The 27,378-nt window shown below is 46.8% G+C and overlaps 2 protein-coding genes across 27 annotated transcripts in view; both read right to left on the bottom strand.

Moving 5' to 3' along the window:
- Positions 1 to 182: 182 nt before the first annotated feature.
- On the bottom strand, positions 183 to 2,061 carry LOC142375611 (uncharacterized). Of its 18 annotated transcripts, XM_075459742.1 has the most exons (5): positions 1,878 to 2,061; positions 1,531 to 1,837; positions 1,383 to 1,405; positions 997 to 1,319; positions 183 to 935 (listed from the first exon to the last, which is right to left on the bottom strand). In XM_075459742.1, exons 1-5 carry the CDS (start codon positions 2,059 to 2,061, stop codon positions 756 to 758), a joined length of 1,017 nt encoding a protein of 338 aa, XP_075315857.1. In that variant the 3' UTR covers positions 183 to 755. The 18 variants fall into 18 exon arrangements, with proteins under 18 accessions (XP_075315857.1, XP_075315849.1, XP_075315851.1 ...); XM_075459734.1 differs by having other exon boundaries at positions 1,383 to 1,426; positions 1,469 to 2,061; XM_075459736.1 differs by having other exon boundaries at positions 997 to 1,278; positions 1,383 to 1,837.
- Positions 183 to 27,378, bottom strand: part of kidins220b (kinase D-interacting substrate 220b) — a 29,674-nt gene continuing 2,478 nt past the window's right edge. The window contains exons 2-31 of one of the 9 annotated variants that reach the window (XR_012769004.1): positions 26,332 to 26,490; positions 25,747 to 25,845; positions 25,558 to 25,656; positions 25,376 to 25,474; positions 25,185 to 25,286; positions 22,118 to 22,216; positions 19,461 to 19,658; positions 19,283 to 19,381; positions 17,981 to 18,079; positions 17,745 to 17,843; positions 16,859 to 17,036; positions 15,791 to 15,955; positions 14,072 to 14,251; positions 13,829 to 13,994; positions 12,078 to 12,229; positions 11,699 to 11,988; positions 11,476 to 11,616; positions 11,165 to 11,402; positions 10,979 to 11,070; positions 9,785 to 9,929; positions 9,278 to 9,440; positions 9,008 to 9,186; positions 7,901 to 8,136; positions 7,451 to 7,564; positions 6,803 to 6,832; positions 4,895 to 5,032; positions 4,722 to 4,820; positions 4,421 to 4,645; positions 1,806 to 3,828; positions 183 to 1,682 (exon numbers count right to left, since the gene is read on the bottom strand). Coding sequence is in view for 6 of the 9 variants with exons in the window: in XM_075459725.1 (XP_075315840.1) it covers positions 2,680 to 3,828; positions 4,421 to 4,645; positions 4,722 to 4,820; positions 4,895 to 5,032; positions 6,803 to 6,832; positions 7,451 to 7,564; positions 7,901 to 8,136; positions 9,008 to 9,186; positions 9,278 to 9,440; positions 9,785 to 9,929; positions 10,979 to 11,070; positions 11,165 to 11,402; positions 11,476 to 11,616; positions 11,699 to 11,988; positions 12,078 to 12,229; positions 13,829 to 13,994; positions 14,072 to 14,251; positions 15,791 to 15,955; positions 16,859 to 17,036; positions 17,745 to 17,843; positions 17,981 to 18,079; positions 19,283 to 19,381; positions 19,461 to 19,658; positions 22,118 to 22,216; positions 25,185 to 25,286; positions 25,376 to 25,474; positions 25,558 to 25,656; positions 25,747 to 25,845; positions 26,332 to 26,463 (5,205 nt within the window). In the remaining 3 variants the exon portion in view is untranslated. Of the gene's footprint in view, positions 3,829 to 4,420; positions 4,646 to 4,721; positions 4,821 to 4,894; positions 5,033 to 6,802; positions 6,833 to 7,450; positions 7,565 to 7,900; positions 8,137 to 9,007; positions 9,187 to 9,277; positions 9,441 to 9,784; positions 9,930 to 10,978; positions 11,071 to 11,164; positions 11,403 to 11,475; positions 11,617 to 11,698; positions 11,989 to 12,077; positions 12,230 to 13,828; positions 13,995 to 14,071; positions 14,252 to 15,790; positions 15,956 to 16,858; positions 17,037 to 17,744; positions 17,844 to 17,980; positions 18,080 to 19,282; positions 19,382 to 19,460; positions 19,659 to 22,117; positions 22,217 to 25,184; positions 25,287 to 25,375; positions 25,475 to 25,557; positions 25,657 to 25,746; positions 25,846 to 26,331; positions 26,491 to 27,378 lie in introns of all 9 variants that reach the window. The other 8 variants (XR_012769005.1, XR_012769006.1, XM_075459727.1 and 5 more) reach the window with 8 other exon arrangements.

The raw sequence follows: 27,378 nt of genomic DNA, 5'->3' as shown, positions 1-27,378 counted from the left end.
ATCCATGTTGGGTTGGAAATCCTCTCAGCTCCACATTTTAGAATATTTTACAGCTATAAAATGTTACTTTAAACACAAATACTTAAATATATCTAGTTTCAGTCTTCAAGTTCTTGATGAAAAGCTGAAATAGATTAAAAAGTAGTCGCTGTTGATATCAGATAAAAAAAACAGGAAACAGCTTCAACATCCAGATTTTATTTGTTCTTTAGAGTCACATGATCACAATAAATCCACCGTTCTTTAAATAAATAAGCAGCCTGTAAACGTTGTTTTTATTCTGAACGAAACACTGATTCAAACTCCTTCTGATTTATTTTACCGACAAACATCAAACGAATTCTCCAGCTGCTTCAAACTAACCGCCTTAATAATAATTAGAAGTTTTCTAAAACCAACATTAATCGTGTCGTCTGTAAATGTTTTGTTAAAAACATCCAGAAAAATTAAATTTCTGATTTTTAAGTTAGATTTAAAGCAGCTGCAGACGTCAGAATAAAAACATTTCACAGTTAATACTGATCAATAACATCTAAAACCTGATCGAGCAGCATCGATCGGTTCAAGTTTCCACATCGAATGACTGAGAGCGAAGCTTCAAACACAGAACCCGAAGACGTTCAACACCAACGCTCCAGAACCGACCGGGTTTTAACGAGTTGTGGTGTAAAGGAGGCGGTTCCTGGAGTCCACGACACGACGACAACATGCAGAGTTACGACAGAACCTACGTCACAGCGAAGCTTCGGTTTCTTCTACCGACTACAGACCAGAGCATGCAAGAACGACCAAGAACGACCAAGAACAACCACGCCACGACCGCCACTCACCAGTCCGCGAGTCATTCTGACAACGAGTGCTCGGATTCTAGTTAGCGTTTCTTCATCTGAGACACGTGACGTGACCCGGAAGTTACCCGTAGGACAGTGGGATACACCGTAGGACAGTGGGATACCCCCATAGGACAGTGGGATACACCGTAGGACAGTGGGATACCCCCGTAGGACAGTGGGATACCCCCGTAGGACAGTGGGATAACTTGAAAGGACAGTGGGATACACCGTAGGAGAGTGGGATACCCTCGTAGGAGAGTGGGATACACCCGTAGGACAGTGAGATACCCTCGTAGGAGAGTGGGATACCCTCGTAGGACAATGGGATACCCTCGTAGGAGAGTGGGATACCCTCGTAGGACAGTGGGATACCCCCGTAGTAGAGTGGGATACCCTCGTAGGACAGTGGGATACACCGTAGGAGAGTGGGATACCCTCGTAGGAGAGTGGGATACACCGTAGGAGAGTGGGATACCCTCGTAGGAGAGTGTGATACCCTTGTAGGACAGTGGGATACCCTCGTAGGAGAGTGGGATACCCTCGTAGGAGTGGGATACACCCGTAGGACAGTGAGATACCCTCGTAGGAGAGTGTGATACCCTTGTAGGACAGTGGGATACCCTCGTAGGAGAGTGGGATACCCTGCAGGACAGTGGAATACCCCCGTAGTAGAGTGGCATACCCTCGTAGGACAGTGGGATACACCGTAGGAGAGTGGGATACCCTTGTAGGAGAGTGGGATACACCCGTAGGACAGTGAGATACCCTCGTAGGAGAGTGGGATACCCTCGTAGGACAGTGGGATACCCTCGTAGGAGAGTGGGATACCCTCGTAGGAGAGTGGGATACCTTGGAAGGACAGTGGGATACCCTCGTAGGAGAATGGGATACCCTGCAGGACAGTGGGATACCCCCGTAGGACAGTAGGATACCCTGCAGGACAGTGGGATACACCGTAGGAGAGTGGGATACACCCGTAGGACAGTGGGATACCCTCGTAGGAGTGGGATCCCCTCGTAGGAGAGTGGGATACCCTCGTAGGAGAGTGGGATACCCTGCAGGACAGTGGGATACCCTGCAGGACAGTGGGATACCCTGTAGGAAAGTGGGATACCCCTGTAGTAGAGTGGGATACCCTGCATCCCCTTACCTCCAGTAGGGTCCTTACCCTACCTGTAAGTCGCTTTGGATAAAAGCGTCTGCCAAATGCATAAACAAACATAAACATAAACCCCCGCAGGTTCGGGGTTCGGGTTAGTATTTTTCTCAGCTGTGATCAGGCTGGTTTTACCCGTCTCAGGTACAAAAGAAAACATTATGATGTACTTTCACCCCCGTCCATCTTCCTCTTATCTGAGCTGCTCACTGCTCGGTGCCCACTCTGGTCCTTCTTTTTAAAGATGGGAGCCACCAGCCTGACCTGCCACAGGTTCAATCCCAGACCTCCTTACGACACTGAAGAGTCACGTGTAAATAAATTAAAGTTTTTCTTTATAAAACACGCCGCATCGTTGCTTCTAAACAAGTCAAATGTTTGCTTTTTAACATGAGGCAGAACTTAACTACAGAACTTTGTTTAAACGGGTCTTTAATCAGGACTTTAATCAGAAAAAAGGGTATTTGAGGTGTCGGATATCTTCCGGGTCACGGTTCTGGTCTCAGCGAGCGCTCGTTATCTGAATTCTACACTTTTGATTTAGTTTTATTTTTGTAAAGAACAAATGATTCACAGATTTTAACCTACTTTAAGATTTTAACTTCAAACATTCTGATGGTTTGAGCCGATCTCTGGGAGCTTTTGATTGGTCGAGGAGGTGGTCGTGGTCTCGTGGTCTTCGTCCCGAGGTCACAGGATGCTCTCTCGCTCCTCGCCGAAGGTGACGGTGTCGGACGACACGGTGCAGATCTCCGGCGGGTCTCCGGGCTTCAGGCCCCGCTTCAGGTGAACCACCCGGACGTTCTCGTTGTTGGGCCCGGGACGCGTGGCGGTGGCGCTCGGGGGGATGATGACGTCAGCGGTGGAGGCGGCGGTGGAGGAGGTGGAGCTCTCGGCGGGGGGGCGGTTCTGGGCGTTGGCGTTGTTGTTCAGGGTGACGTTGCTGGGCGCACGGTTCAGGTTGTAGGTCTTGGAGGACGGCCAGCTGTCCTCGGGGCTGCTGGCGAGCAGGCTGCACTGGTCCTCGGAGCAGATGGACATGCGCACCACGGCCGGGTCCTGCAGGCCGCTGAGGCTGCTGGGAAGGCCGCGCTTCCTGGCCAGGCTCTCCTCGTCCAGCTCGATCAGGTTGGCCCGCTCCAGCTGCGACAGGTCCGCCTCCTCGTCCTGCAGCGAGTGGTTCGGCGAGCTCTCGTTGGAACGGACGCCGGAGTCGGACGAGTCCTTCTTGTCCAGCATGGCGTCCGAGAGGTAGTCCTTCCCCTTCAGCGCCAGCGAGCCGCAGGGCATCTTGGGGTCGACCGCCTTATTGCCGTCTTTCAGCAGCGGGGCGTTATCGGACTCCTCGGACTCCTCGTCGTCGCTGGTCAGCTTCTGGTAGCGCAGCCCGCCGCCGGCCTTCAGCTGCAGGTCGGCGGCGCCCTGGAACAGCCCGCCTCTCTCGGCCGACGTCTTGCGGTTCAGTAGCGACTTGGAGGATCCGTGGTCGCCCCTCTCGTCCTCCTCGGTGATGGGGTCCAGCGCGTCACCATTGGAGGTGAAGTCGGCGTCTGCTGGCGGCAGCTTGGCGCCGCTCCTCTTGTTGAAGGACTTGCGCCCGTCCTGTTCGGCGCCGTCCTTGCTCTTATCCTCGGACGATGACGTCATGAACTGCTCGGGCTGCGGCTGAACGGGCTTCTCCCCGACGCCGCCGCCCATCTCCAGCTGGGTCATCTGGGCGATGTACTCCTGGTAGGCGCTGCGGTACTCCGACTGCTGCTTGTCCGTCAGCCTTGAGATGTCGTTGGACGAGTCCAGCGAGTTCAGGCTGGTCATGCTGGCGGTCCGGTTGGCGGCGCCCTGAGGACGTACAGCAGAAGACGGTTAACCCGACAGGATGTAGGTCACATGATCATCAAAAAGTAACTCCTTAGAAGCTGGTGTGCATCACCTTCATTAGCTAAGCTGTTAGCGTTAGCTGCTGCTAAAGGAACAGCAATAACTCCTTAGAAGCTGGTGTACGTCACCTTCATTAGCTAAGCTGTTAGCGTTAGCTGCAGCTAAAGGAGAAAATAACTCCTTAGAAGCTGGTGTACGTCACCTTCATTAGCTAAGCTGTTAGCGTTAGCTGTTACTAAAGGAACAGCAATAACTCCTTAGAAGCTGGTGTACATCACCTTCATTAGCTAAGCTGTTAGCGTTAGCTGCTGCTAAAGGAGAAAATAACTCCTTAGTAGCTGATGTACGTCACCTTCATTAGCTAAGCTGTTAGCGTTAGCTGCTACTAAAGGAACAGCAATAACTCATTAGAAGCTGGTGTTCGTCATCTTCATTAGCTAAGCTGTTAGCGTTAGCTGCTGCTAAACTCCTTAGAAGCTGGTGTACGTCACCTTCATTAGCTAAGCTGTTAGCGTTAGCTGTTAGCGTTTGATGGGCTCAGAGGTTCACTCACCATCCACGGCATGTTTCCGTGGCGCGGCGGCTCGTCCAGCCCCACGCCGCTCAGCTCCTCGAAGCTCAGGTTGAAGCTGTACATGCCGCCCTGGTTGGCGGCGCCAGCGTGAGGCGGGGCGAGCGCTCGCCGTCCCGCCTCGGCGTGCACGCCCACCACGCTGCCTTGCTCACTGGCAGCTTCCTCGTGCAGCACCTGACTCTCGATGTGTCGCATGTCCAGGACCTGCGGCGGGACGGAGGAGGCGGGTCACACCTGGAACTGGTTTTAAAACGTTTCTTCACGCGCTCGGCGGACTCACCGTGGCTCTGAACAGCTGCCAGTCGCCAAAGTTCATGTTCATCTCCTTCTTCAGCTCGTCGATGTTGCACTGAGACAGAACGCGTCCGTTCACGTTCGCCTGAAACCACAAAAACACGGTTAGCATCAAACACGACGCGGCGCCGTGGCGGATCCGGCTGCAGCGTCACTGACCTTCCTGATGGTGGCGGCGTACTGAACCATCATGCTCTGGTCGATGCCTTCGATGTGCCGCACGCGCTCGCAGACGGCGTCCGTCGCCATGGAGCTGAGGAGGATGGCCGGAGCGCCGGACACGACGGAGGCGGAGCCCTGAACACACAGACGCACGCATTAAAGACACGGGAACGGGTCTCTGAGATGTTAGTGATGACATCACTTCCTGCTGAAACAACTAGAACAGGAAGTGATGTCAGAACTTCTTGTGGGAAGTTTGAAGTCTACGTTGGTTAGCAGCTTCCTGTGACTTTTAGGAATATTTGTTATTTTTAGGGCTGGGCAACGATTAAAATGTTTAATCTAATTAATCACATGATTTCCCTGATTAATCACGATTAATCGCATTTGTACACAGAATCCAAAAAAGCCTGTGAGCAACAGACTTTTACAAAATAAAAGCCTGTGAGCAACAGACTTTTACAAAATAAAAGCCTGTGAGCAACAGACTTACAAAATAAAAGCCTGTGAGCAACAGACTTTTACAAAATAAAAGCCTGTGAGCAACATACTTTTACAAAATAAAAGCCTGTGAGCAACAGACTTACAAAATAAAAGCCTGTGAGCAACAGACTTTTACAAAATAAAAGCCTGTGAGCAACAGACTTACAAAATAAAAGCCTGTGAGCAACAGACTTTTACAAAATAAAAGCCTGTGAGCAACAGACTTTTACAAAATAAAAGCCTGTGAGCAACATACTTTTACAAAATAAAAGCCTGTGAGCAACAAAATAAAAGCCTGTGAGCAACAGACTTTTACAAAATAAAACCTGCGTTAATGCGCAATAAAATATTTATCGGCGTTAAATAATTAACAACAATTAATAATTAATAGTTAACGCGATAATAACGAATTAACTCGCCCAGCCCTGGTTATTTCACACAGAAAATGAGCCGTTTGTTCTCAGACTAAAATCTCGCCATCATGCTGTCGGCGTCTGAACTTCAACGTGACCGCCATCTTGTTTTCACTGAGTGGACGATGTGTGTTTGGCTCTAAGATTCCTAAAAATAAAGCAGCTCCTAGTTTCACAGTGCAGAGGTGGGGAGGGGGGGGGAGGGGTTATGGAACAACAAAAGGGTCAAAATTCAGACTTCTCCTGCTCACCTGCTTCTCAAAAGTCTGAATTTTGACCCTTTTCCTGCCCCGTACTACTAGGAGGGTGTCAACAGATCAAACAGCTACTTCAGATGCATGCTGGGAGATGTAGTGTTGGGAACACCCCTCTTTGTATCCACAGCATCCGGTGATGAAACGCTCATTTTCAGAAGACAAAAAGGAACGGAAAACATCCAACTGTGTCCACGTGTTCGTAAACATACGGATGACTAAAGCTGCCATAATCACAACATTTATATAAAAATATATAAATGGCTAAATAAATAACTTAAATGATGATAAATGCTGCTAAAATGTAATAATAAATTAAGATATACAAAAATAGTTTAAAAAAAAAGATTCTGCTTTAATTTTACATTTGTTTAGGTTTTTGTTTACGTAGCTGTTTATTTTTCACTTATCTTCATTTAAATATATTTAGTTTATTTCATTGTTTATCTTTTACTTCAGTCGTTTTTATGACAAACTTTTTCTTAATTAAATTTTTGTGGCATTTATCATCATATAAACTTATTAAGCCATTTATTTATAATTTTTTATCTGTTTTGGCAGCGTCGGTCCTCCATATGCAGATGCTGCATCAGACCGTAAAATAACTACAAATAAGTTTTTACTCCTTCTGACAGAAGATGAAACTATAGTTTATTATTACGTTCACATTTAGCTGAATCTCGCCGTTTGCTGTGGACACTGAGGGGAAGGAGGAAGTGATGTCAGAGGAAGTGATGTCAGAGCGAGTTCGGTACCTGCTTCCTTTTCAAAGATGAACTCTTAGACTGCAGACAGACAGACAGACAGACGAAGGATGAAAATATGAGCGACACAAACAGGAAATGAAGCCGTTTTGTTTCTCCAACAACCACAGAAGAAGAACACAGGAAGTAGAGGACAGCAGAAGAAGAAAACCAGCACCTGAGACTCAGAACGCAGAGCTGCACGATCATAAATCATCGGTTAGTTTGTGTAAAAAAACGCACGAGTGAAAACGATTGATGCGGCGATCCGGTGTGTTCCAGCAGGTGATGATGCAGCAGCGAGCGCTTCATCAGGAACGTCCTTAAAGACGACCACACTGACCCAAACTCATCAAACAGATCCACAGTCACCTTCATTAGCTAAGCTGTTAGCGTTAGCTGCAGCTAAAGGCACGGCAATAACTAAGCTGTTAGCGTTAGCTGCTGCTAAGCTGTTAGCGTTAGCTGCTAATAAGCTGTTAGCGTTAGCTGCTCATCTGGAGGATGAACGTGCAGAAGTGGATCTGACGCTGAGGTGGCGTTCCTGCTGAAGCTCTCAGGAAGTTTAATCGTGTGCAGTTTTATTAAAACACTGGTTTACTCGGGAGGTAAAAAGCTTCCGTCTGCCGCTCGGTTCGGCGTCCTGCTGCTCGTACTTACAGGTGCGGCGGCGTCCCTGCTGAAGCTTTTGGGCGGCAGACGCAGGTGAAGCTGTGGTGGGAAGGAGGCCACGAGTGGGCGTGGCAGCTGGTAAAGATGGTGGGGGAAATATGGCTGAGGGGGGGCAGAAAATCAAAATGATGTTCATGGAGGTGATCAAACATAAAAAAACTCAAATCAAGGAGTGAATCGCCACCGGCGCCACACGCCAGCGTCACAGGGCTCAGCAGGTAAAAAAGGTGTACTGCCCCTTTAAATACCACATCTGAACGAGCTGATTGGTTCAGAGCCCGATGGATATCAGCTGACTGGGGGCGTGTGTGACGGCAGAGATTCATCTTTAAACATGGAGCTCAAACCAATTAAAACGGGAAATGAGGAGGTCACATGACATGATGACATCACTGCCCCAGGCCGCAGGTGGGCTCAGTGGGCGGGGCCAGAACGTACCCTGTTGTAGAAGGGGTGCTGCGGGCCGGCCATGCCGCTGTAGTAGCTGCTGTGGGGCTGCGGAGAGACCACGCCCCCTGGCGGCAGGTTGAACGGGCCGCTGAAGGAGGCGGACGGCGAGCACGCCGAGGAAACCTGGCTGTAGACCGAGGTGGGTCGGGGCGGGGCCTCAGGCAGCGGGACCGCGGGGTACGGGACTCCGCCCATGTTCATCTGTTCCCTGGCGGCACGCACATCTGGATCAGAAAAGAGAGAAAACAGCTGGATCAGAAAGGAAACATCTGGATCAGAGAGAAAGGAAACATCTGGATCAGAGAGAAAGGAAACATCTGGATCAGTTCCGGTGTGTTAGCGTTAGCCTCGGGCTGTGTTAGCATTAGCCTCGGGGGGTCACACCTGCGTTAGCGTTAGCCTCGGGGGCCTCAGCTGTGTTAGCGTTAGCCTCGGGGGCCTCAGCTGTGTTAGCGTTAGCCTCGGGGGCACAGCTGTGTTAGCGTTAGCCTCGGGGGCCTCAGCTGTGTTAGCGTTAGCCTCGGGGGCCCTCAGCTGTGTTAGCATTAGCCTCGGGGGGTCACACCTGCGTTAGCGTTAGCCTCGGGGGCCCTCAGCTGTGTTAGCATTAGCCTCGGGGGCCTCAGCTGTGTTAGCGTTAGCCTCGGGGGGTCACAGCTGCGTTAGCCTCGGGGGGCCTCAGCTGCGTTAGCGTTAGCCTCGGGGGCCCTCAGCTGCGTTAGCATTAGCCTCGGGGGGGCTCAGCTGTGTTAGCGTTAGCCTCGGGGGCCCTCAGCTGTGTTAGCGTTAGCCTCGGGGGCCCTCAGCTGTGTTAGCGTTAGCCTCGGGGGGCCTCAGCTGTGTTAGCGTTAGCCTCGGGGGCCCTCAGCTGTGTTAGCGTTAGCCTCGGGGGGCCTCAGCTGTGTTAGCGTTAGCCTCGGGGGCCCTCAGCTGTGTTAGCGTTAGCCTCGGGGGCCCTCAGCTGCGTTAGCGTTAGCCTCGGGGGGTCACACCTGCGTTAGCGTTAGCCTCGGGGGGTCACACCTGCGTTAGCGTTAGCCTCGGGGGGCCTCAGCTGTGTTAGCGTTAGCCTCGGGGGTCACAGGTCAGTCTCACCTGCGATGATCTCCCTCAGCTTCGGGTCCAGGTTCACCGTGCAGGGCAGGAAGGTCCGGATGTCTCGGGCCGTCAGCACCGGCGTTCGGGACGACAGGAAAACCTCGAAGCTGCGGACGTCTCCGTCGATCTCCAGCAGCGGCTCCACGTCTTTGGTGGTCGGGATGTTCTTCAGCACCCTGAGAGAGACAGAACACATCGGCTGCTGTTGGACCGGTTCTGGTTCTGGTTCTGTTACCGACGGCAACACAGGCGAGCGCGACCTCCAACCTCTCGTAGATGGTCTTGAGCGTGGCCTGGTCGGGGACGCCGTCCGTCTCCTCCAGGTACAGGATGAGCCAGGACGTCCGGTAGGGCCACTGCTCCGTCAGGTTGATCCAGGACGCCAGGCGGTCCCAGTTAAAGCTGATCTGATTGGCTCGCAGGAGGCGACCTGAACACAGAGAGGAAGAGGCGGATCTGACTCCAGCTGCAGATCCAGCTGCAGATCCAGCTGCAGATCCAGCTGCAGATCCAGCTGCAGATCCAGCAGCTGCAGATCCAGCTGCAGATCCAGCAGCTGCAGATCCAGCAGCTGCAGATCCAGCTGCAGATCCAGCTGCAGATCCAGCTGCAGATCCAGCTGCAGATCCAGCTGCAGATCCAGCTGCAGATCCAGCTGCTGATCCAGCTGCAGATCCAGCTGCAGATCCAGCAGCTGCAGAAGCAGCTGCAGATCCAGCTGCAGATCCAGCTGCAGATCCAGCTGCTGATGGAGAGGGCAGAGCCTCGGTTTACCTGTGACAGAGACGATATTGAGCAGCCTCCTCATGGTCTGCGGGCTGATGTCGTTGAACCAATCCTCCGTCACCATCAGCTTCGTCAGGTCAAAGGACATCTGACGGGTCACCGAGCGCTGCACCTGCCGGCGCCGGTACGTGTCCTGCACACAGAGAACAATGAGGACGAGCACCTGAGATCTGAGGACCTCAGCAGGTAAGAGAAGGAACTGAGGTCCCCACACAGAACGTGCACCTGAACACACACACACACACACACACACACACACATTCTCGCACTTTGTGCTGAGTAAGGACACAATAAAACCACTCACAAAGTGAGGACCAGTATTTCTAGTTCACTTAGAAACAAACAAAGTATAATTCCAGACACTCGGTGGCGCAGTGATCCAATACACTGTCTCAGATTTTCAGAAGCACAAAAGATTCAGAAAAATATTTTAACTTCCAGAGTGAGGACCGGACATATATGACGCTTTTCCACCAGCTCACTTCGGCTCGCTTCGGCTCGGCGCGCTATTGCGTGTTTCCACTAGCACGCCGTACCTGCAACCAGGACGATTTTCCGTACCACCTCAGCCCCGGTTCCAAGCGGGCCGAAGCGTTACTAAAACGTGACGTCAGCCGACTGCCTTCCACTGATTGGGCGATGAGTGTCGTCACTGGAAACGTCATAACGCGGATAATAAAAGCTAGCATTAGCAACCGTTAGCTAACCTCCAAACGTTGTCTTTTTGAAGCTCGTAACAAAACTCTCCAGTACTTTTCAATACTGTTTTGTCTGGCGGATAGCTAGGATACTTCTCTGGCCTTCTGTGCCACAAAAAGCCACAGGGTGACCCCGCCCACGTCGAGGAGGCACGAAGTATACTCGTTTATAATGGAAACACAACCAAACCGAGCCGTGGCGAGCCGTGTAGAGCTAGTGGAAAAGCGCCAATAGTTTTTTTTGTTTTTTATTAAGTGGATTAATTTTTTACTGGTAAAATGAATTGAAATAAACTTTATCTGTAATAATTGTGATAAAGTCTATCATCATTTCATATTGTTCATGTAGCATCTAAATAACCTAAGGAGGTCATCCAGAGGGAAACATAGTGAGGAAAGTCCAAGATGTCAAAAAACGAGGTCCTCACTCAACAGAAAGTGCAAGAACACACACACACACACACACACACACACACACACTCACCCGGCGGTTTAAGGTCGTTTTGCTGCCAAACTTGGTTAATTCTCCCAAACTGTGCTGAGACAGTTTCCTGTCCAGCTCCTCGTGCCAACCTGCTGCGGGACACAAACACACAAACAAGTTGTTTACCTTTGTTTACCTTTGTTTACCCTGTGTATAAACGTGCAGGATTCCCCGTGGCGTCGCTACCTTCAGAGTTGGCGGCGTCCCCGTTGGCGGGCGCGGCGGCGCACATCTTCCTGGCGCTGGAGAGCCCGCGGCTGTTGAGGAAGACGGGCAGGTGCACGATGTTGCGCATGTAGTCGTGGCCGTTGATGTTGGAGTCCCTGAGGACGCTGTTCAGGTTCTGGTTGATGGCCTTGATGATGATGTGAGGGTCGCTGGCGAAGATGGAGATGAAGGGGCCTTTGGAGAACAGAACGCGCACCTGCGGGAGGAAAAACAGCGTTATGATGTCACACGGCGGCCGCGGCGGGCCTCCATGGGCGCCGCGTCCTCACCGTGTCGAGCATCTGCAGCACTTTGTCCTGCTCGCAGGAGTCCAGCCCGTCGATGACCACCACCAGCCGGGTCTGATGCTGCGTGAAGCCGTCGATGGTCTTCGCCATCCTCGCCATCAGCTCCACCTCGTTCTTCAGCACCTGGGAAACGGGGGGGAGACTCGCTGAGAAGCGCTCGCCTGCAGCCAGTGTGATGTCACGTGCTGCCGTACGGCGCCCTCACCTTCATGAAGCCCTCGCTCTTCAGCTTGTGCATGCGGTTGGCGGCGCCGTGCAGCCGCTTCCTCTGCGAGTTCAGCACGGAGTCGGTCACCTGCCACCACGTCCTGCAGTTCACCAGCACGGCCAGGCCCACGATGATGGCGATGCCGATCAGCACGCCGTTCACCGTCTTGTTGTCGTCGTCCACCTTAAAGAGCGCCAGCAGCGCCATGCCAGTGACCAGGCAGAGCAGCACGAAGGCGAAGAGGACGACGGACGGCACGCAGCACGTCTTCTTCCACTTCCTCTTACCTGAGAGGACGAGCAGAAGAAGAATGTTTGGATCAGATAAATTACATCCCGGCTCCCAAGCATCGCCCCCTGGTGGCCGACTGAAGCACCTTGTGTCTCCTCGGTCTTAAAAACTCTGAACAGACGCGTGGCGAGGAAGCCGAACTCTCTCTCGCAGGCGTCCGACAGCGTGGCGATCATCTCGGCCATCGACGTCTCTCCTCCGACGCTGGACAGACGGTTGTAGTCTGTGAACAGGAACCTGCGGGAGACATCAGCTTTAAAAGGAGAATCACACCTGTTCAGGTACTAACTTTCTGAGTTAGTATGACAGTTTGAGTAAGCAGAAGTTCCCGGATGCATACTAGATTCTCCTAAATGTTGGGTATGCATCATGAGGTTACTACTCATACTCAAACTACCCAAGATGCAACGTAACGTGATGTCGCCGATCGTCATTTCCTGTCAAAACGGCAGTTTCAAGCTAGCTACAACGAGGGTAGGTTCACTTCCTGTTTTCAAAACAAAAGCACCAATTGTATGGTAATGGCTTTCCCTATGATAAAAGGCAACGGGTATTTTATTTTGTGAAAATAACCGGAAGTGCGTTAGCTCACTGCGGCTAGCTTTAGTAGCGCCGAATTCGTGGGAACAAAATTGTAAACAGCCGGTATTTTGTCAGGTTTTCAACACGTTGGGGATCTAAACGACTACTTTCTCACCTGAAAATGTTTCAAATGTTGCTAAAGTTTACAGAGTTTAGAGCTTAAGGGAAATCAGCTTCAGGCCGGCTGATTTCGGCTCGGGCAGGAGCGAAATGCATTGTGGGTAAACACTCTGCATACTGTCTGATCGATGAGGATGCAGTATGTGGTTTCGAACACAGCCGTAGGCTGCATTGATCTTTTATCAGCACGCAAAGCGGAATGAAGCCGCCATTATGCTCGCCGTATTGGTCGTTCTTAGCAGCGCGTGCTGGTGTTCGAGACCTTACAGCCTGAAATAAATCATTTGTGGATTAAACTCTAAAGTTTGGAAGGCGTGGCTTCCTTTTCAGGTGGCCACACCCTCACAGCTCCTTCTCCTTTAGCCCCTCCCTCTCTAAGTTAATCTGTGTTTTCTTTCACAGGTGAGCCGAGCGTTAGCCGAGCGTTAGCTGAGCGTTAGGCGAGCATTAGCTGAGCGTTAGCCAAACGTTAGCTGAGCGTTAGGCGAGCGTTAGCCGAGCATTAGCTGAGCGTTAGCCGAGCGTTAGCCGAGCGTTAGCTGAGCGCTAGCTGAGCACGATCTGAGCGTTAGGCGAGCGTTAGCCGAGCATTAGCTGAGCGTTAGCTGAGCGCTAGCTGAGCACTAGCTGAGCGCGATCTGAGCGTTAGGCGAGCGTTAGCCGAGCATTAGCTGAGCGTTAGCTGAGCATTAGCCGAGCGTTAGCTGAGCGCTAGCTGAGCACTAGCTGAGCGCGATCTGAGCGTTAGGCGAGCGTTAGCCGAGCATTAGCTGAGCGTTAGCTGAGCATTAGCCGAGCGTTAGCTGAGCGCTAGCTGAGCACTAGCTGAGCGCGATCTGAGCGTTAGCCGAGCATTAGCCGAGCGTTAGGCGAGCGTTAGCTGAGTGTTAGCTGAGCGTTAGGCGAGCGTTAGCCGAGCATTAGCTGAGCGTTAGCTGAGTGTTAGCTGAGCGTTAGCGGTGTTAGCTGAGCGTTAGCTGAGTGTTAGCTGAGCGTTAGGCGAGCGTTAGCCGAGCATTAGCTGAGCACTAGCTGAGTGTTAGCGGCGTTAGGCGAGCGTTAGCCGAGCATTAGCTGAGCGTTAGCGGCGTTAGCTGAGCGTTACCTGAGCGTTAGCGGCGTTAGCGGCGTTACCTGACAGGCAGAGCTCTGGTGCTCTGCTCCGGCAGCTCCGGCGGGTTGACGAACATCAGCCTCAGCAGCAGCTCCAGATACCCGATGTGGCGGGCCAGGTGAGTGCTGAGCAGCCACGCCCAGGTCCAGCTCTCACCCTCCCGGCGCCCGCCGAAGTACACGACCACTGCGGGAAAACACAACCCCGTTTACACCTGCTGCTGCAGAAGAAGAAGGAAAGGAGAGCGAGAAGTCGCGCCTCACCGAAGAAGAGATAGACGAGCGCCAGCAGGCTGAGGGAGACCGCCATGGCGAGCTTCGGGTCGGCGGTGAACCCGAGGACGATGGCGACGGAGCCGCAGAGGAGCAGAGACAGGAAGACGACCACCCAGGAGAACTGGAACAACGGCTCGATCTGCTGCCCGGCGAACGTCTTCATCTCATCTGAGGAGGGGGAGCACGTTAACAGATGTTAATGTTAACAGGTGTTCAGCAGATGTTAACAGATGTTCAGCAGATGTTAACAGATGTTCAGCAGATGTTAACAGGTGTTAACAGATGTTCAGCAGATGTTAACAGGTGTTAACAGGGGTTCAGCAGATGTTAACAGATGTTCAGCAGATGTTAACAGATGTTCAGCAGATGTTAACAGGTGTTAACAGGTGTTCAGCAGATGTTAACAGGTGTTCAGCAGATGTTAACAGATGTTCAGCAGATGTTAACAGGTGTTAACAGATGTTCAGCAGATGTTAACAGGTGTTAACAGGTGTTCAGCAGATGTTAACAGGTGTTAACAGATGTTCAGCAGATGTTAACAGGTGTTAACAGGGGTTCAGCAGATGTTAACAGATGTTCAGCAGATGTTAACAGATGTTCAGCAGATGTTCAGCAGATGTTAACAGGTGTTAACAGGTGTTCAGCAGATGTTAACAGGTGTTAACAGATGTTCAGCAGATGTTAACAGGTGTTAACAGGTGTTCAGCAGATGTTAACAGGTGTTCAGCAGATGTTAACAGGTGTTAACAGATGTTCAGCAGATGTTAACAGGTGTTAACAGGTGTTCAGCAGATGTTAACAGATGTTAACAGGTGTTCAGCAGATGTTAACAGATGTTCAGCAGATGTTCAGCAGATGTTAACAGGTGTTAACAGGTGTTCAGCAGATGTTAACAGGTGTTAACAGGTGTTCAGCAGATGTTAACAGGTGTTAACAGGTGTTCAGCAGATGTTAACAGGTGTTAACAGGTGTTCAGCAGATGTTAACAGATGTTCAGCAGATGTTAACAGGTGTTAACAGATGTTCAGCAGATGTTAACAGGTGTTAACAGGTGTTCAGCAGATGTTAACAGATGTTCAGCAGATGTTCAGCAGATGTTAACAGGTGTTAACAGATGTTCAGCAGATGTTAACAGGTGTTAACAGGTGTTCAGCAGATGTTAACAGATGTTCAGCAGATGTTCAGCAGATGTTAACAGGTGTTAACAGATGTTCAGCAGATGTTAACAGGTGTTAACAGATGTTCAGCAGATGTTAACAGGTGTTAACAGGTGTTCAGCAGATGTTAACAGGTGTTAACAGGTGTTCAGCAGATGTTAACAGATGTTCAGCAGATGTTAACAGATGTTCAGCAGATGTTAACAGGTGTTCAGCAGATGTTAACAGGTGTTAACAGGTGTTCAGCAGATGTTAACAGATGTTCAGCAGATGTTAACAGATGTTCAGCAGATGTTAACAGATGTTAACAGGTGTTAACAGATGTTCAGCAGATGTTAACAGATGTTCAGCAGATGTTAACAGGTGTTAACAGATGTTCAGCAGATGTTAACAGATGTTCAGCAGATGTTAACAGGTGTTAACAGATGTTCAGCATATGTTAACAGATGTTAACAGGTGTTCAGCAGATGTTAACAGATGTTAACAGGTGTTCAGCAGATGTTAACAGATGTTCAGCAGATGTTAACAGATGTTCAGAGCGCAGACTCACCCTCCAGCTTCTTCAGCAGGAAGGACTTCCCGCTGCCCCACTGGGCGTACAGGCCCACGCAGATCGGGGGCTGCATGGTGGGTTCGCTCAGGATGTCGGCCAGAGCGGAGCTGTACAGGTCGTAGCCCAGCATGTCGCCGTCGGTCTCCGTGGGCGACAGGTGACCTGCAAGGGGGCGGAGCCAGATGTTAACCTGAAACCTCCACCTGAAACATCTGTTTGAAAAAGATTCATCAACCAGAACCAGAACTTCTTAACTTCAGAACTTCGACTCTAAATCGTGGTTCGTTAACAGAAAATATTTAAGATGTTTTTCAGGTTAACTTTAATTATAAAGATGATAACGGTCAGAATTTACAGGTTTGTTTTAATTGATTTTCTTTTTTTAAATGTTTTTTGTAACTGAATTGATTCATTTTTTTCAGGGCTGGGCGAGTTAACTCTTTATTATCGCGTTAACTTGTTAATTATTTAACGCCGATAAATATTTTATCATTAACGCAGGTTTTATTAATTATTTTATTATTGTAAAAGTCTGTTGCTCACAGGCTTTTATTTTGTAAAATCTGTTGCTCACAGGCTTTTATTTTGTAAAAGTCTGTTGCTCACATGCTTTTATTTTGTAAAAGTCTGTTGCTCACATGCTTTTATTTTGTAAAATCTGTTGCTCACAGGCTTTTATTTTGTAAAAGTCTGTTGCTCACATGCTTTTATTTTGTAAAAGTCTGTTGCTCACAGGATTTTATTTTCTAAAAGTCTGTTGCTCACAGGCTTTTATTTTGTAAAAGTCTGTTGCTCACAGGCTTTTATTTTGTAAAAGTCTGTTGCTCACAGGCTTTTATTTTGTAAAAGTCTGTTGCTCACAGGCTTTTATTTTGTAAAATCTGTTGCTCACATGCTTTTATTTTGTAAAAGTCTGTTGCTCACAGGCTTTTATTTTGTAAAATCTGTTGCTCACAGGCTTTTATTTTGTAAAGTCTGTCGCTCACAGGCTTTTATTTTGTAAAATCTGTTGCTCACAGGCTTTTATAAATGACAACATGTTAGATGACGCAGGAGATAACGTACGCGCTCCAAAGATCTGCGTCAGGATGCTCTTCTGGTGGCTGCAGTCCACATTGTACGGCGTCTCTCCGGCCTTGTTGGGTCGGTACAGCAGGCGGCCATCTTTGGGGTTTCTGAGCAGGAGCTCGGCCAGGCGGCGGCTCCGGCCGCGAATGGCGATGTGAAGGGGAGTGTCTCCTTTCTGGGGGGAAACGGCGTTTAGGTGGGACGTAGGACAAAGATCGAAAGTTTAGTTCAGTAAAAATAAAATAAATAAATAAAAAAGTGAGTCTGATTGTGGCTCAGATTAACTGATATGAACCATAAAGAGTGTTTCCTATGGACCGAAGTTTGGTCGGCCGACCTCTAGTGGCAGAGAAGAATATTACAGCCATAATTAGCAATAATTAGCTTTAATTAGCCATAGTTTTTTAATTACTTTTCCTTATTGTTCATAGATTGTAAAAAGTTGTAATAGGTCATTTCTTTGTTTGCCTTTTAGCCCCTAAAGTGTGAATAAGTATAAAAAGAAGTGAATTTGGTGAGAAATTAATGAAATTATTTTGCCTTTTAGGGCTCAAATGATCTAATTTTATTATTTAATTATTTAATATACTATTATTTAATTAAAAGCAAATCAAATATTATTGTTGTTAATACAATCATTGTAAATATTTTAAAAGATTTTGAGCTACTTGACTAATTTGAATTTCCCCCATTGGGGGATGAATAAAGTATTTTTCTATTTCTTTTCTATTCAAAGTGGAAAAAGTGTTTTTTTTCTCTGCTGGCCCCTCAGGGCTTCCATACAGAAGTGGTCCATATTCAGGTATTTATTATTTTATTCTGCTTTTACACACATTAACCACCAGATTAGGCACTTTGTAGCACTTTGCAGCAGCTTTCTCACCTTGTCCACGGCCGACACTTTGGCTCCTTTGTCGAGCAGCAACTCCACGATCTCGATGTTCCTCATCTTGGTGGCTTTGATCAGAGGAGTCTCTGCGTCCTGACATATAAAAACACAGATTTTAACGCTCTCTGCTGCACTTCCTGCTGCTTCTGTGGTTCCAAATGATCAGATTTTACAGCTTCATTTCACGCAGAATAGTTTGAAGAATTATAAAAACATGTCAGAAAACTCACCTTGGTGCAGGTCTCGGTGTCGGGGTTACACTGCAGGATGTCCCTCACCATGGTGGCGTTTCCTTTCTCCACGGCCCAGTACAGAGCCGTCTTACTCTCCTGCTCGGGCGTTAAAGGAGCAAAAACTGGTGTTAAATCAAAACAACGTAAAGAAGCTTAAAACAGAAATAAATAATAAATAGCAACACAAACTTAAATAGCTTGGTTTCACGTGACGTCACAGTGCTGCATCGCGAACGCGCGAAATTCAGATGGATGTCAGGAAGTGAAGTCTGCCCAGAGAACTGCTGTGTAAAAAAAATCAACACGCCGTGTTTTGTGCTGTTTACGGCTGCTCCAACCGTTCTACCCGTGAAAAAGAAAAATGTTTTTTTTAGAATACCAAAGGTTGTCGTGCACAAAGGTGAGAAATGTAAAAAGCTAACAGAACAATGCCGTAAAAAATGGATTTCAAACCTACGTCTGCAGTTGGCAGGAGCAGAGCTATGTTAGCTAACTGCTAACTTTGTTTTTGTGGCTGTGTTTATATAGCATTGGGGTGTTGTTAAATACTTATTTACTTAGTAATGATTATTAAGTTTCCGGTAGTCCAATATGGGCTTCATTGTGACTTTTTAGGCGTCCCTAGCGCTTTGGGTGACGTTGAGTCAGTAGACTGGGCTCCGACGGTCAAGCTCGGTTACGAAACCACTAAGCCGAAATCCGAGGCATCTCTTCAACGTTGAGTCGGTAGACTGGGCTATAACAACTGTAATATAACAACAATATAACTCACCCTGGCGAAGACCAAACAATATCCGTCGTGGAGCCGTTTAGTACCAAGGTTGTGGACCCATCCGCTTACAAAAAAATTGTGCGCCTCCATACTTTTCTAGGCCTTCATTTGTTGTTTTGTGTAGTATGATGTTTGAAGGACCAGATAGTTGGTTATGTCCACAGCCTCGATGGTCGGCAAATCCTTATATTCTCCAGAAAATTCACTCGTCTTCATGAGGTACGGGTCCCGCCCAACATATTTACTCACTAATTGTTTGTATCGTATTCTAGAAAATGGCTCTAAATCTCTCTGGAACGGTTTCCTCCATAGACGTAGTCGCCATATTTACTTCCTGACAACCATCTGAAAACCGCGCCCCTTACGACCACGTGACTGAAACCAAGCTATTAGAGCAGAAAAATGTTTATTTCACATTCTGTTCTTTAAATTTTGGCATTTAGAATCAATTATTTCATATTCTGGCAGGTTCAGTCCTCCATATATGCGTCACCCCACAGTGATGAATCAGCATTTAAATGAATCACCTGTCCTCTGATGTCGATGTCGGCGTATTTGTGCAGCAGAGCCCTGACGATCTCCACGTGGCCGCCCCTCACCGCTCCGATCAGCACCGTGTCGCCGCTCTGAAACACAAAGGTCAAAGGTCAGCCCCCTACACGGCGCCCCCGGTGGACAGATCCTTCTGGACGGCGTCCGTCTCACCCGGTCGGGGATGTTGACGTAGGTCCCGGCGTCCAGCAGGTCCTGGACGATCTCGGTGTAGCCCTCCTTGGCGGCGATCATCAGCGCCGTGTTGCCGTCCTTGTCGGTCATGTTGACGTTGGGGTTCCTCTTCAGCAGCTCCTTCACCACCTCGGTGTAGCCGCCCTTCACCGCCACGATCAGCGCCGTCATGGAGTTCTGAGGAGAGCGCACACACGGTTGGACGGAACCATAGATATGTATAGAACCATAGATATGTATAGAACCATAGATATGTATAGAACCATAGATATGTATAGAATCATAGATATGTATAGAACCATAGATATGTATAGAACCATAGATATGTATAGAATCATAGATGTGTATAGAATCATAGATGTGTATAGAATCATAGATGTGTATAGAACCATAGATGTGTATAGAATCATAGATATGTATAGAACCATAGATATGTATAGAACCATAGATATGTATAGAACCATAGATATGTATAGAACCATAGATATGTATAGAATCATAGATATGTATAGAACCATAGATATGTATAGAACCATAGATATGTATAGAATCATAGATGTGTATAGAATCATAGATGTGTATAGAATCATAGATATGTATAGAACCATAGATATGTATAGAACCATAGATATGTATAGAACCATAGATATGTATAGAACCATAGATGTGTATAGAATCATAGATGTGTATAGAATCATAGATGTGTATAGAATCATAGATATGTATAGAACCATAGATGTGTATAGAACCATAGATGTGTATAGAACCATAGATATGTATAGAACCATAGATATGTATAGAACCATAGATGTGTATAGAACCATAGATGTGTATAGAACCATAGATATGTATAGAACCATAGATATGTATAGAATGGCTCGATGTGTTGCGTCTGAGTTTAGAACGTCCGCACAAGTCGGCCATCTTACCACAGGGTGAGATGTCCGGGAGACAGTCAGACCTGAGGTAACCATGGTTACGCTAAGTGATCTGCTCTGACGCTATTACTCTGATTTTACACTGTTTTACATACTGAAAGACCCTGTGCGATATCTTATTTATTCGGTCATCTGTGCAATAATTCCCGTCACTACTGTGCAATATCTTTTCTATTTATGGTCAGACTATGTGCATACAATGTGTAATTAACACAAGTGTAGTGCATTATGGGCAATAACTCAACCATAGTGCTATAACTTATTTTATTTAACTCTCTTTACTTTGTATATCTTGTATAGCCTATATTCTTTTTTACACTTTGTTTTAGATTATTCTATATTAATGATATATTATATTAATTATTCTATCTTATACTGTATTTTAGATTTATAGAGATCCTAAGTGTGTGTTTGGAGCTACTGGGGACTTGAATTTCCCTGAGGAAGTCATCCCAAGGGATAAATAAAGTTGAGTCATGGGGCAAATAAACCTGAAATATTTACATTTTTATTCTAAAAAATAAATATGGACTTCGTCTGTAGTGTGATAATTAGCTTACTACTTTGATGTTTATAATAACCTAAACGTTTAAGAATTAAGCAAGTTATGTCTTGAATGTTTGAATGTTTCACCATCAACACAATGTTGTCGGCGAGAGAGCTGCCTGTGGTAAGATGGCCGCCATCTGCGGACGTTCCACTCCGTTGCCCAGCAACGCGGACGAGACATCTAGCCCTTCTACACATATCTATGGTTCTATATATATCTATGGTTCTACACATATCTATGGTTCTACACATATCTATGGTTCTATACATATCTATGGTTCTACATATATCTATGATTCTATACATATCTATGGTTCTATACATATCTATGGTTCTATACATATCTATGGTTCTATACATATCTATGGTTCTATACACATCTATGGTTCTATACATATCTATGGTTCTACACACATCTATGATTCTATACACATCTATGATTCTATACATATCTATGATTCTATACATATCTATGGTTATATACATATCTATGGTTCTACACATATCTATGGTTCTACACATATCTATGATTCTATACATATCTATGGTTCTATACATATCTATGGTTCTATACATATCTATGGTTCTACACATATCTATGATTCTATACACATCTATGATTCTATACATATCTATGGTTATATACATATCTATGGTTCTACACATATCTATGGTTCTACACATATCTATGATTCTATACACATCTATGATTCTATACATATCTATGGTTCTACACATATCTATGGTTCTACACATATCTATGGTTCTAAGCATATCTATGGTTCTACACATATCTATGATTCTATACATATCTATGATTCTATACATATCTATGGTTCTATACATATCTATGGTTCTATACATATCTATGGTTCTACACATATCTATGGTTCTATACATATCTATGGTTCTATACATATCTATGATTCTATACATATCTATGGTTCTATACATATTTATGGTTCTATACATATCTATGATTCTATACATATCTATGGTTCTATACATATCTATGGTTCTATACATATCTATGATTCTATACATATCTATGGTTCTATACATATCTATGATTCTATACACATCTATGGACGGACCCGTCTGAGTCTGTGGTTACTATAGTTACGGATGTTCACTCTCGGTAGGACTTACCGCCCCCTCCTGGTCCACGTCGGCGCCGTTCTCCAGCAGGTGCATCACGCAGTCAAAGTGTCCTTTCCTGGCGGCCCAGATCAGCGGGGTGGTACCGTACTGTCACACAGACACATGCACAGAACCTTTAATAACCTTTAATAACATTTAATAACCTTTAATAACATTTAATAACCTTTAATAACATTTAATAACCTTGAATAACCTTTAATAACATTTAATAACCTTTAATAACATTTAATAACCTTTAATAACATTTAATAACCTTGAATAACCTTTAATAACATTTAATAACCTTTAATAATCTTTAATAACACGTCTGTGAAGGTTTTTTAGGTCAGCTTCAGTCTGTTCTGAGTTCTGACTATAAGATGTTCTGTGTCGGGTTCTGTTTCTGTTCTGTTTCTGTGTCGGGTTCTGTTTTCTGTTCTGTTCTGTTCTGTTTCTGTTCTGTTTCTGTGTCGGGTTCTGTTTTCTGTTCTGTTCTGTTCTGTTCTGTTTCTGTTCTGTTTCTGTGTCGGGTTCTGTGTCGGGTTCTGTGTCAGGTTCTGTTTCTGTTCTGTTTCTGTGTCAGGTTCTGTGTCAGGTTCTGTCTCTGTTCTGTTTCTGTGTCGGGTTCTGTGTCAGGTTCTGTGTCGGGTTTTGTTTCTGTTCTGTTCTGTTCTGGTTCTGTGTCGGGTTCTGTGTCAGGTTCTGTTTCTGTTCTGTTCTGTGTCGGGTTCTGTGTCGGGTTCTGTGTCGGGTTCTGTATCAGGTTCTGTTTTGGTTCTGTATCAGGTTCTGTGTCGGGTTCTGTGTCGGGTTCTGTGTCGGGTTCTGTATCAGGTTCTGTTTTGGTTCTGTATCAGGTTCTGTGTCGGGTTCTGTTTTGGTTCTGTGTCGGGTTCTGTGTCGGGTTCTGTGTCAGGTTCTGTGTCAGGTTCTGTGTCAGGTTCTGTTTCTGTTCTGTTCTGGTTCTGTTTCTGTTTTGTTTCTGTTCTGTTCTGTTCTGTTCTGTTTCTGTGTCGGGTTCTGTGTCAGGTTCTGTTTCTGTTCTGTGTCGGGTTCTGTGTCAGGTTCTGTGTCGGGTTCTGTGTCAGGTTCTGTTTCTGTTTCTGTTCTGTTCTGTTTCTGTGTCGGGTTCTGTGTTTGGTTCTGTTCTGTTTCTGTGTCGGGTTCTGTGTCAGGTTCCGTATCAGGTTCTGTGTCGGGTTCTGTGTCGGGTTCTGTGTCGGGTTCTGTTTTGGTTCTGTGTCAGGTTCTGTGTCGGGTTCTGTTTTGGTTCTGTTTTGGTTCTGTGTCAGGTTCTGTGTCGGGTTTTGTGTCGGGTTCTGTATCAGGTTCTGTTTTGGTTCTGTGTCGGGTTCTGTGTCGGGTTCTGTGTCGGGTTCTGTGTCGGGTTCTGTGTCAGGTTCTGTTTCTGTTTCTGTTCTGTTCTGTTTCTGTGTCGGGTTCTGTGTCAGGTTCTGTATCAGGTTCTGTGTCGGGTTCTGTTTTGGTTCTGTTTTGGTTCTGTGTCAGGTTCTGTGTCGGGTTCTGTATCAGGTTCTGTTTTGGTTCTGTGTCAGGTTCTGTGTCGGGTTCTGTGTCGGGTTCTGTGTCAGGTTCTGTTTCTGTTTCTGTTCTGTTCTGTTTCTGTGTCGGGTTCTGTGTCGGGTTCTGTGTCAGGTTCTGTATCAGGTTCTGTGTCGGGTTCTGTGTCGGGTTCTGTGTCGGGTTCTGTGTCGGGTTCTGTATCAGGTTCTGTTTTGGTTCTGTATCAGGTTCTGTGTCGGGTTCTGTTTTGGTTCTGTGTCGGGTTCTGTGTCGGGTTCTGTGTCAGGTTCTGTGTCAGGTTCTGTGTCAGGTTCTGTTTCTGTTCTGTTCTGTTCTGGTTCTGTGTCGGGTTCTGTTTTGGTTCTGTGTCGGGTTCTGTGTCAGGTTCTGTGTCAGGTTCTGTGTCAGGTTCTGTTTCTGTTCTGTTTCTGTTCTGTTCTGTTCTGTTTCTGTGTCGGGTTCTGTGTCAGGTTCTGTTTCTGTTCTGTGTCGGGTTCTGTGTCAGGTTCTGTTTCTGTTCTGTGTCGGGTTCTGTGTCAGGTTCTGTTTCTGTTTCTGTTCTGTTCTGTTTCTGTGTCGGGTTCTGTGTTTGGTTCTGTTCTGTTTCTGTGTCGGGTTCTGTGTCAGGTTCCGTATCAGGTTCTGTGTCGGGTTCTGTGTCGGGTTCTGTGTCGGGTTCTGTGTCGGGTTCTGTTTTGGTTCTGTGTCAGGTTCTGTGTCGGGTTCTGTGTCGGGTTCTGTTTTGGTTCTGTTTTGGTTCTGTGTCAGGTTCTGTGTCGGGTTTTGTGTCGGGTTCTGTATCAGGTTCTGTTTTGGTTCTGTGTCGGGTTCTGTGTCGGGTTCTGTGTCGGGTTCTGTGTCAGGTTCTGTTTCTGTTTCTGTTCTGTTTCTGTGTCGGGTTCTGTGTCGGGTTCTGTGTCAGGTTCTGTATCAGGTTCTGTGTCGGGTTCTGTTTTGGTTCTGTTTTGGTTCTGTGTCAGGTTCTGTGTCGGGTTTTGTGTCGGGTTCTGTATCAGGTTCTGTTTTGGTTCTGTGTCGGGTTCTGTGTCGGGTTCTGTGTCGGGTTCTGTGTCAGGTTCTGTATCAGGTTCTGTGTCGGGTTCTGTTTTGGTTCTGTTTTGGTTCTGTGTCAGGTTCTGTGTCGGGTTTTGTGTCGGGTTCTGTATCAGGTTCTGTTTTGGTTCTGTGTCGGGTTCTGTGTCGGGTTCTGTGTCGGGTTCTGTGTCAGGTTCTGTATCAGGTTCTGTGTCAGGTTCTGTATCAGGTTCTGTGTCGGGTTCTGTATCAGGTTCTGTTTTGGTTCTGTTTTGGTTCTGTGTCGGGTTCTGTGTCGGGTTCTGTGTCGGGTTCTGTGTCAGGTTCTGTATCAGGTTCTGTATCAGGTTCTGTGTCGGGTTCTGTGTCGGGTTCTGTGTCAGGTTCTGTTTCTGTTTCTGTTCTGTTCTGTTTCTGTGTCGGGTTCTGTGTCGGGTTCTGTGTCAGGTTCTGTATCAGGTTCTGTGTCGGGTTCTGTATCAGGTTCTGTTTTGGTTCTGTTTTGGTTCTGTTTCACCTTATCAGAACAGTTGACTTTGGCGCCGTTCTCCAGCAGCAGCCTGACGATGTGGGCGTGTCCTCGGCCGGCGGCCCAGATGATGGGGTACACGCTGTACTGCTGTGATGGAGACGGGGACAAAGCGGAGGTCAGGGTTGTCATGGTTACGCTCACCGTGCGCGCCCATCAGCGCTCGCCGTGCGCGTTACCTGTCCGGTGGTGTTGGGGTTGGCGCCGTCCTCCAGCAGCAGCTGCGTCACCTCCACCCGTCCTTTGTACGCTGCCCACATCAGCGCCGTCCAGCCGCCCTGAGACACGACACGCAAGCTAACGGTTATCACACGCCACTGCCGTGGAAACTACTACATTTCCCATGAGGCTTTGCTCCCACCATGTCTCTGTGCTCGATGTAGGCGCTGCTCTCCAGCAGCTCCTTCACCACGTCCACGTGACCCTCCTTAGCGGCGCAGATCAGAGCCGACCAGCAGTCCTGGCGACGCAAAGAGAAGAAGACAGGAGCGTTTATCTTATTTATCGAACAAACGAAAACTAAACCAGAGGGAGCGCTCGTTCTGCTCACCACGTCGTCCAGGTTAACGTTGGCTCCCCTCCTGAGCAGCTCCTGGATGATCTCCAGACTGCCCTGCTCCGCCGCTAGCATGAGCGGCGTCTGACCGTTCTGCACACCAACACAACAAGTAAACAAGTAAACAAACACCACAAGTAAACAAACACCACAAGTTAACAAACACAAAAAGTAAACAAACACAATGCATGTGTACAAACAAACAAATTAATAATTAAACTCGTAAGAAACAACACAAGAAAAACTGAAAAGATAAAGGGCCCCAACACGGAGCCTTGGGGTTCTCCCTGGAAGGAGAGATCTTATATCTTAATGGGAGCTTTCTGGCTAAAGAAAGGAAACGATTAAATAAATCTGGTTAAATAAATAACGATTAAATAATTTTTTTTTATTGAAAATAATTCAATAATTCAATAAAAGTACATTTATTGAATTATTTATTGTAAATAATTCAATAAATAAACATTTATTTAATTTTAATAATTTTACTAAAATTAAAAATTAAAAACGAAGAACATCAGAAGTGAACTCCATCAGGACAAACGCACAAAACGAGTAAAAAAACGAAGTGTTTCGTACGTCGCTGCGTCCGTCGACCTCCTTGAAGCGGTCCAGATGAGCCTTGAGAGCAGCCAGGTTCTCCTCCTCCACGTAGCTGAACAGGTTCTGGATGGCCAGCGTGGTCATCTTGATGGACGTGGTCGTGTCCATGTCTGCGGTACGTCACTGCGCCCCCTGCTGACGGAGGACAGAAACGTCTCACAGAATGAGCAGAAAGACAGACTAAAGGACGGAAGTTAAAGAAAGAAATTAAGTGATTAATGATTCATTTACATATATATTTATATGTAAAATAAATAAAAATAATAAATAATAAAATGAATAAATAAATAAATAAATAATATATATATAACCCTGAAGAAATACTCATAGAACCAAACAAACTGTTTTTATCAGCTTGATAATAAAACATTTATTCCACGTTTTCCTGACATTTGCAAACTTCACAGCTTTGACTGAAGCTTCATCTTCATCGTGTCTCAGATGCTGAAACCGGCCTCGGATCAGCAAGCTGCAGCTTCTGATAAGAGCTGAAAGTCTCATTTCACTGTCACAGAGGAGCAAATTCTTTATCAAATCCAGCCGATGTGATGGATTATTCAGCAGAGACTGCAGGGAGGTACGATGTGAACGAAGGCTGCAGATCCGGGAAAAGCGTCTCAACAGGGAGTACCTTACAGTTTTCTTTTATCTGTGTTTTAGAAGAATTTAGAAGAAATAATAATAATAATAACAAAAACCAAACTGAGATTCTAGTTTTCCTTTTTTAAATAAAAACATTGTTGCTGGCCCTCTACAGGCAGTAACTGGTTTCTCTTTTCTTTAATAAGACTTAAAACACTTTTATTGGCTGCCTCACTGACATAATGATGGTGAAATGTATGCACTATGTTGGATTTAACCCGTTTTATAGCCTGAACATGAAGGACGTAAATGAAGCTTGTGATGAACATCATGATGAATATTGATGATGTGTTACCGTTGAATCAGAAACATTTATCCTTTCTGTCACTGGGCAGATTTACTGCAAACGTTTAAAAATCCTATGTCGAACACAATTTAATC

This window comes from Odontesthes bonariensis, chromosome 24, assembly GCF_027942865.1.
Source record: "Odontesthes bonariensis isolate fOdoBon6 chromosome 24, fOdoBon6.hap1, whole genome shotgun sequence".
Lineage (NCBI taxonomy): Eukaryota > Metazoa > Chordata > Actinopteri > Atheriniformes > Atherinopsidae > Odontesthes > Odontesthes bonariensis.
Note: the sequence above shows the minus strand (reverse complement) of the source record. Positions and strands in the feature narration are given on the sequence as shown.